General features: G+C 38.7%; 1 protein-coding gene across 1 annotated transcript in view; it reads right to left on the bottom strand.

Annotated features, from left to right (window-relative positions):
• LOC102870602 (prolyl endopeptidase-like) overlaps window positions 1-9,783 on the bottom strand; it is a 147,469-nt gene that overhangs the window by 5,964 nt on the left and 131,722 nt on the right. The window contains exons 11-14 of the mRNA XM_006881182.1: window positions 9,244-9,380; window positions 6,820-6,914; window positions 3,482-3,613; window positions 1,327-1,483 (exon numbers count right to left, since the gene is read on the bottom strand). Of these exons, the coding sequence (XP_006881244.1) occupies window positions 1,327-1,483; window positions 3,482-3,613; window positions 6,820-6,914; window positions 9,244-9,380 (521 nt within the window). The remainder of the gene's footprint in view (window positions 1-1,326; window positions 1,484-3,481; window positions 3,614-6,819; window positions 6,915-9,243; window positions 9,381-9,783) is intronic.

The following is a 9,783-nucleotide window of genomic DNA, read 5'->3' as shown; positions in this document are numbered from 1 at the left end:
GACGGCACGTAACAACAACAACCAATTCTTTTTGATACAGAGGCTCTGTATACTCCTTCCATCTCTTTTGATATTTCCTGGATCATTCAAGATTTTGTTCATAGCACCTCTTAGTATTGTGACCTGAGACTTGAATTTGTTTTTCAGTTCTTTCAACTTTCAAAATACCAAGCAAATTTCTTCCCTCTTTATTCTCTAACTCCAGTTCTTTGCATTAGGATGCCTCAATCTGTGGAAGATTTTGTAAGACAAAGCTGAAACATGAAGAATGGAGTTTTACTTTTTGAAAAATGATGTAATGGTTACTAGTAACTAGTTACTAGTGTTACAAGAGTACTGGCAAGAACCATACAAGTTAGATACTGTCCCAAAGGGTGTTCCAAACAATGGCCTGACTTTCTGAAGACACTGGACTGCTTTTCTGTGAGTTTAAATTCATGGCAATGCATCTGGTGTTAATTTTTGACAGTTCCCATAACAAAATACCATACGTTGTACAGCTTAACACAGTATCTAACAGTTCCCAAAGTCAGAAGTCTGAGTTGGCTTGCCTCGATTTTGTGTTCTGGATATCACAGAGAAGAAGTCAAGGTGTCCTTTATTTTATTAAGAGATTTTGCTTCCAAACTCAATTAAGTTGTTGGCATAATTCAATTCCATGTAGCGGCAGGACTGAGATTCTATCTGTCTGATGGCTGTCAGCTAGGGGCTTTTCTTCCATATTCAGAGCCAACAAAACAGGGTCAAGTTTCTGGTTTGGTTTAAGGTTGTCTGCTATTAGACTGGACTCACTTGAATAATTATCCTAAGATCAGATAAGTACTAACCTTATTTTCAGCTACAAAATCCCCTGAAAGGAGGACTCAGATGAGAACTGGTTTTATTCAACATAGGGAGATCTGTCTGGGGCATAACAGGTTAAGCGCTGGGCTAATAACCAAAAGGCTGGCAGCCAGAACAAACTAACCACTCAGTAGAAATATGAGACAGTCCCCTCCTCACATTTATGGCCTTGGAAACCTGACAGAGGGTTGCTCTGAGGTAGGACTGACTTGATAGCTGTGAGTTGAGTAAGAATAAAGGAAAAGTGGGAGGACATCTTTAAAAGTCTCTTATCATATCTTTAATTTATTTTTTAGTTGTTGGTTTCTTTGAAATTCTGGCTTATAAAAAGGAAGATAGGTAGCATTATCTCTTACATTCAAATATGAGAAACTGAATGTGACAAAGAATCACATAAGTCCTACTGATCAGGTTTAGTCCTGCTGATTGTGTGCAATATTATACACCCCCCCCCACACACACACACATGAATTAAGACCTTACTTGATAAGCCAATCGAAATGTTGCTTGTTGTCCGAGCATCCATAATCAGTGGTCCAGGCATGGCCTATAGTATAATTATGGAACTTCAGCATGTCCATCACTCCCACTTGGGCAATAACACAACCGAAGAGGTCAGGACGCTGATTGGCACACGCAGCTAAAAAACAAGGCAGAAAAGTCAGGCAAGGCAAATCTATCTTTTTTTTTTTTTTTTTTTTTTTGCAAATCTATCTTATGACATCTAGCAGAACTAAACAAAACACCCTTAAATGGTTTCAGTAATGTGTTTGCCTTTTTCCTTAAGAGTATAGGGAGAAACGATCAGAAATCACTTGCCCAATGGTCCATGAGTTTCCCTCCTTTTGATATCTCTGAGATTTGAGATGGCCTCATCAATAACAGATTTACTCTCTAAAGGGGATCTCAATTTGTGGGTCAGGGGAGGTTCTAGCTGAGAAACAGTGATGTCTTTCTGAAAAACTTGTGTCTTTGGCCACATCCTCACTTATGCTCACAGGCACTGAGGCAGGTTAAGGGACTTGGTTTAAGATCTCAGAACCAGTCCAAGACAGAATAGGGGTTAAGACCCAATTCAAAGGTCTTAATGATATTATCACATCATCTTGCTGTGTTTTTGACATTATTTTCTTTATTCAGATAAATCTTTTTTGGATCATTCCACAAAATATGTACTGAGTATCCACCATGAGCCAAGTATGAGGCCAGAGGATGAAAGAAAAGAAGATGGGAACAGCAATGACAATAGGGTATGGTAATCACTATTGGTGAGAAAGTTCAAGCTTTTTGGAAAAGGAGTATAGGCGTCATCAACCTGACGTAAAACCAGGGAGTCTTTGGAAGAAGCAGCATCAAAGTTGGCATGTGAGGGCTGAGTCAAGGGAAATGAAATGTTCCTGCCTCTACCCTAAACAGTTTCCACTTCCAATTCTGAATTCAATAGTTATTAGTAATACTGAATCCACAGCTCTGACCTTGGAGACCTCAGTTTATAAATAATTATTGACTTAATTGGTCAAATTCAATATTATTTGGCCGTGAAAAATTTTATTAATGCCCTTTGCAAATTATGCAGAATCTTTGTATATTACCTCCATTGGAAAATGTTTTCAAGGCTCTGCTCAATAAAGATCAAAAATCAAACTCATTGCTGGTGAGTTGGAATTGACTCACAGCTGACCATCCGGTGAGTTTTTGGGAGGGAAGCTGTGTTTGTATGGGAGGAAACTGCCCATTTTTCTCCTGTGGGGCCACTGGTGGATTCGAACCACTAAAGAGGTGCTGCCTTTGGGTCAGCAGCACAATTCTCTACAGACTACACCATCAAAGCTCAGACAGCCCTACTTGTCAGAAGGAGTAGTTGACAACTTTAAGTTGAGCCTGTATGTGTTATTCTTCATATGTACAAAAGGCCTTAATAACATTGGATGTAGGACCAGCAAGCAGAGTTCAAGGTCACTATAAATGCGTATTATAATATTGTGCTATAATAAAAAAAGTAAAGTAAAATTTTATTCTAAAATCTCATTGCTAGGCTCAAACTCCAGCATTACCATCTCCTAACTGTGTGAGGTGGGCCAAGTTACTCACCCTTTCTGTACTCTAGTTTTCTCCTGTGTAAAATGGAGATAATAGCAACTACTTCACAAAACTAAATGTACATCAAATAAGAATGGCGTTCAAGCGTTGGTCCTGCTGCAAAATTTGCTCAGCAAGTGTGAACAATTCCTGTAAACTATTTAATTGCTACTATGTTGTAAATGATCCATCTTTGTGTATGTGACATTCCCTTCCATGGCTTATCACTCTGTATCCACAAAACTTAACATCACACATTGTAGGTTTGTGAGGAGAGAAGTCCAGCCCAGTGGGAGAAGAATCACAGTCTAGCCCACAGCACAAAGGGGAAAAGAGCTCAGAGAAAGAGGTAAAACCAAGTAGTCAGACATTTTTTCCAGCAAATATGAGTCAAGGAAGATAGATATTTAAAGAGTTGAACCCATATCATTTTTCAGATGTCTAAACAGAAATTGGTTTTGCTTTTTTTGTACAACTGCCAAAATACATTGAGAACAACCTATGGATGTAATCATGTAGGGTTAACTAACAAGTACAATGAATAAAATCCAGTTCTCACCCACTAACAAGCCTCCATTTGAGCCTCCATTAATAGTCAGCCTCTTGGGAGACGTATAATTTTCCTTTATAAGATACTCGGCAGCACACTGAAAGTCATCAAAGCAGTTTTGCTTGTTGGCCAAGATACCACCTACAATGTGCCAAAGTAGAAGACAGTTAATGAAAAAGAAAACAAATCAAAGCATAACTGTTGAACCCAAAGGGCGTTCAGATGGTGACAAGGCACTGGAACAATCTTTGAAGAATCTAAACAACCTGAAACTAACGGGCTAATAATACATTTAAAAACATCTCCATTTAAATTGTTTCTAAATCTTGGAAATCCATCATTACTACTACAAATCTTAATCCATATGCTGGATTTCCCCTTTTCTTAAACTCCCAAGAACATAAAGGTAGATGCCCTAAGAGAACAGGAGACTCATTCTGTCAGAGCAACATGAGAATGAATGCAGGAAAGCATATAATCAAAAAGAATCTGTATTGGAGAAGCTGAACCTTAAAAGACAAAAGCTGAGCAGTACACTGTCCTCTGGCCCCAAGGGAGAGCGGTGGACAGGGTTGAGCGTCCCCTCTCTATGAAGAAAGTGCCTCTGATCACACTGCTCTCCCTTCACTTTGCAGAAGTTTGACAGGAGCACATGAAGAGCTATTTCTTCAATGTTTGCTCTTGGTTATTTCTTTAAAGCATGATCAGGAAGCCGGATTGAGCAATGCTACAGCAGAGCATGGTAAGTTCTCAATTCTTGAATGAAAGCTCTTCAATCATGTCTCTACTGGAATTTACCATGTGGAAGGCATCCCAATATACCAACAGAGAAATAACTTAAAAGGAGAAACATTCACATAGCTTTGGAATAGAAAAATCTCTGCTGTGGATAGAGGCCAAAGTAAAAAAGGCAAGTCCTCAAAGGCACGGATGTCTGAAATGAGTGCCTATAGAATGAACAAAACCCAGACTGATCTAATTAGATATTTGATATTAACCACTTTGCAGAAATTCAATTAAAGATGAAGGAAGGCTACTGAAGAAATTTTTCTATCAAAACAAATGTTATTAAGATTTTAATAAGAAATTATTGGTGAATGAGAATAGCTAGGATTATTTAGTTTCCAGGAACAATACCATTTTGGGGATAAGACTACATATTTTAGAGGGTATTAAATTTTAAACCAAATTAACAGAATAGAATTTAGACTTATCAAGTTCAAACATATTAGAGTACTAATAGGAAGGGTCCATTTCTAGCCCGTTCATTTCTAACTTTGGAGAACATTTCTGTATCAGTCTAAACATAATCTGTTTTTAATCTGAGTTAAACATCTTTCTCCCAAAGACTTTTAGATAGTTAAGTTGGCCCTCATAAAAATAGAAAATAGAAAGGGAATAAAAAAGATGATGGAAGGGCACTCTACCATATCAGAAGAAGGCACCTGATAATCAGGTTTTATAGAGAAAAATCCATGTTCTTTCAAGAATGGGAGACAAGACTCGGAAATCTGTACATGTAGGCATATGGTTCAGGACCTGGATCACATACGTCCTAATCTGTTAAACATAGTGAGTTGAGGAGCCCAGATTTCACGGATTTGAAGTGTATATCGAACACAGGATATGTAAAGAAATAAGCATTTTTTTCCCTCTCCTTTTCTTGTTGTTGCCCATTGCTGCTGAATTGGAACCCTCTAGTAGGTTTTCAGAGACCGTAAATTGCCTGGGAGAAGAATACCTCGCTTTATGCCAGAGGCTGGTGGATTTGAACCGTTTGCTTTTGACTTTTTGTTGTTGTGTGCCATCGAGTTGGAATCGACTCAAAGCTGACCCTCCAGTGGGTTTTCAGCAGCAGTTCATCGCATGGGAGGAGACTGTCCATCCTACTTCCATGGACTGGCTGATGGATTTGAACCTGTGCCTTTGGGATTACAGCACAGCTTCTTACCACTAGCCCACCAGTGCCTTACCCATTAGGCTACCAAGAACTCCTTTTGTTAGTGATTTTTAATATCACAGTTTTGAAATATGAGGTTAGTGTAATTAAGTCCCAGTACTGGACAAAATTTACAATTAATCCTATGCAGTTTTACCTACAGTGGCAGGTAGAGTCGTGGGCATGGTACTTGGCAGAGGTTGGTCTAATCACAATGAGGGAGGCCCAACTGGTTACACCGATTTTTAATTAAGATTATTCATTGTTGCTAAGATGCTCAAGTAGTTTATGAGACGTCAACCTTTGAGACGTATAGGTCGTGCTTGGGGCTTTCCTACATCTTGACACTGAAGCAGGTTCATGAAAATCTCTTTACAGCTCTATCCTTATTTTGGCTGATTTATCTAATACAAACCACAGTGTTTGGGCTCAAGTTTGCGAAGGCAAAGAACAAGTGGATGTACAGGTCTGAAGGTCTCTGACATTTCTATTGCAGGTGAAGAACCCCCTTGCCTGGAGGTGCTGACCAATGACCCTTAAGCACTGGTGTCCACCTTCATTTCAGTGGGCTGAATTTCATGATGGCTAATGAAAGGAGAGAAGAAGCATGTAGCTGGTAGAAGGGAAGAGGCAGTCCCATATCCTCCACTACAGATTCTATTATAGAAAATCACCAGATACACAAGACCTGGTGGAAAAGGAATGATATACCACATAAAGAAATGGAAGAGAGGAAGTGCTTTAGAAATGAAGACTGCCATTTTAAATAAAATTGCTATAACCCTGGGTATGAAGTTGAACACTGAAGAAAGATTCTAAATCAACAGAAAAAGGAGATGGAATAATTAGAGTCCGTAAAGAAAAATGACTTTGTTCTTTGTCTCAAACTATCCATGAGAGTCACAGCAGCATCGCCAGGAGGATGGAATATTTCTTAGCAATGTTGGGACGATCAGAGAAAAGAAGCCAAAGAATGTTCACACTGGGAATAGGAAAGCTCTATTTTAGATTGCTTTCTCCTGTAAGAAGAAAAAAATGACCTAGAATATACTCAGTTGAGATAACCAAATAACACTTCACTGTAAGGCAAAACAAAACAGACCAAAAAGTCCCTCAAGACTCACTTATGACAGTGAAAGATAAAAAGGCATCCTATGTATTGTTCAGAAAACAAATAAAACAATTCTATTATAATCCATAGGAAATGTTTCTGCTTACAATAAGCAGACAATAAAAGGAAAATGGAGAAAGACAGAACTGTTTTAATAGAGAGAATGGTGACAGCAGTTGCTCACAAATAATCCTTATTTTGTCTTCCCAAAGTGTTTTTGGCTCCCAAATCCTCAGTTCAAACAGGAGGCTCACTATGACCTGGATCTGATGTGTTCCCATAGAAAAGACACCTCACCTTTATGCCACATCTCTCCATATTCGCCACCTCCTCTGATATTGGCCACTGCAAGGATGCCACCCATATGTCTCACAAATATAAGCCTGGACACACTGGAAAAGAGTGAAAACAATTAACCTCTCATTTACTGGTTAGTAAGAACTACGAACTCTCCATTCTTATAAAGAAAACAATACTAACAAAAACACGCCATGGGTAATATTTACCTATTAACTCCCGTTTCTTCATATGTATGGTCATGTTGGTAAGAAACTCATTGTCTTCATTAAGACTACACAAAGCAAACTCTATTTTTACTATGAATTGGATATTAAAAGCAAACTTGTAAATGACTGACAGATATTTTTATGGTATTGTTGCTGTGTGCTGTTTAGTCAGTTTTGATGTACGGAGACCCTATATGATGAGGCACAACTATTCCGTAACATTTAAAAAAAATAATTGTTATATAATCCCCCCTCCTCCAGTCCACTGCACTAGCAGCTTTTGTTCTGGACTCTTGTCATGACAATAATACCTAATCATATATTCCTCCTAAACATTTCTCTCCTTCATCTGTTTCAATACAGTATACATTATTTATCCCCTCTTAGTTTTCCCCCAACTGCAATGTCAGTCCCGCTTTACAACAGTGGCACTATGCAGTATTTGTCCTTCTGTGACTGAGATATATCACCCAGCCTAATGTCCTCCAGGGTCACCCATTTTGTATAATACTTCATGAGTTCCTTGTTTTTCAATACAGCATAGTATTTCATTGTTCCACAGCTTCTCTATCCACTTGTTTGTTGATGGACACTTAGGTTGTTTCCAATTCTTTGCTATTATGAACAAAGCCACAATAAACATGGGTGAGCATATATCTGCTTGGGTGGCAATTCTGGCTTCTTTAGGGTATATTCCCATTAGAGGAATTGCTGAGTCAAATGATATTTTTATTTGCACTTCTGAGAAAGCACCATACAGCCTTCCATAGTGTTTGCACCATTTTACACTCCCATCAACAGTGAATAAGGGTTCCAGTTTCTCCACAACCTTGCCAGAATTTGTTGCTCGCTGTTCTGTTAAATTCTGCTATTCTTACTGGGGTGAGATGATATCTCATAGTTGTTTTGAACTCCATAACATTCTGTAGTCGGTAATCCTTTTTAAAATTTTTATTTTTTTTAAAATTGTGATTTGAATGAAAGTTTACAAAGAAATTGGCTTTTCAAACACTCATTCATATAGATTTATCCCTATCACGCCCCTCTTTACTTCCCAATGCATGACCTGTACCAGCCTGTTACTTTACTCATTAACTCCTTCGCATCCATTCTCTTCCTGTTCTCCTTGCCTCCCTTGACCCCATGGGCTTTTAATCCTCCTGATTTTAGACAGCAGTCTTATGTGTCACGTATCCCTTTGTGACTGAGTTAATTCACTTAGCGTCATGTCCTCTAGACTTACTCAGTTGTATACTGTTTCTCCCCCATTGCTTGAGTAGGCTGCCATCTTTACAAGAGCAGAATGCCAAGTCCTTTTCTCTTTCAGTTAGAAGCTGAATGCTTAACCAGTGGGCCACTAGGGCTCCTTTTAGATAACCAAGTTGTTATCAAGTTGGAACCAACTCAACTGACCCTCCATTGCGTTTTTAGAGGATAGAAATTGCATGGGAAGGGACTGGCCATCTTTCTCTCGCAGAGAAACAACTGGTGGAGTCAAACCATGTGCCTTTGGGCTGGTGGTGCAACTCCTTACCACGAGGCCATGAGAGCTCCCTTTAGGTGCTTTTATCAACACTAAAATCAAACTCTCTGCCTTTGAGTCAATTCTAGCACACAGTGAGCCTTCACTGGATTTCTGCGGCTGCACGTCTGTACAGAAGGAGAGGGCCTCATCACCCTCCCGTGGACTTGAAGCACCAGCCTTTCTATTAGCAATTCATGTAACTCATGACACTACCAGGTTTCCTTTTATAAAAACAACAGCAAATATATAGATGTACATTTTACCCCCTTCCTCCAAGAACACACAATGCCTGGGAAACACAGAAACAATGAGCAAAGAATAGTTGAAATAGGTGAAGTAACAGAGGAGACAAAATATTTACTGCTGGCTAAGTATTAAGACAGCCAATTTTATGACTAAGTGCTGGTGAAAAATATAACCATAAATAGGACATCATTCCCTTTGAAGAGAATATTGACAGTATTAGTGTAGTATCAAATAATTACCAGATAATAACACAGATGATTAGTACACTCATCTCTTTGCCTATACACATATAATTACGTATGTATATATTTATAAACACAAATCTAACCTTAATCACAACCCTGAGGCTAACCCTAACCCTAACCATACTATCTAACCTTAAAACTAACAATAAGGCTAACCCTAACTTAACAATAAGTGGCTGTAGACATGCTTCAGGCTTACCTGTAGTTGGGTGTGATGGAAATGTTGAAGCCACCATAGCCATATAAGAAAGCAGGATGTGAACCATCCAATTTTATGCCTTTTTTATGCACAATGAACATTGGAATCTTTGTCCCGTCTTTGCTGGGATAGAAAATCTAAACCGAAAGAAAGCAGAATGCTTGCTGTTTGTTAGTGAGTAAACACTTGCATGTCAAACAGGAAGGAGAACATAAGTAAATTCTTTAAGATGCAGAGAGCAGCACATTGCAATACTAGTACCACTAAATAATAATTTAATAGCAAAAGGTCTTTTTTTTTTTAAATGGAGAAAGTATTAAAAAAAGGAAAGAAAAGATCAGGTCAAAAAAGACAGAAAGGAATTCGAAATTCTTATTCCACATGGAGCTAGTTCAGTGACCTTGGACAAGTCATTTCCTCTGTTAGCTTTAGATCTTCATTCCAAACACAGGACCTCTCTGAACATCTCAAGATAAAATAACAGATGTAAAGCACACACACCAGGGCAGGCATTCTCCACTCCTGACCATGCCTCCTACC

The sequence above is a fragment of the Elephantulus edwardii genome, unplaced genomic scaffold (assembly GCF_000299155.1).
Source record: "Elephantulus edwardii isolate Elephantulus edwardi_28Jun2011 unplaced genomic scaffold, EleEdw1.0 scaffold00013, whole genome shotgun sequence".
NCBI lineage: Eukaryota > Metazoa > Chordata > Mammalia > Macroscelidea > Macroscelididae > Elephantulus > Elephantulus edwardii.
This window is presented reverse-complemented; position numbering and strand designations above follow the sequence as displayed.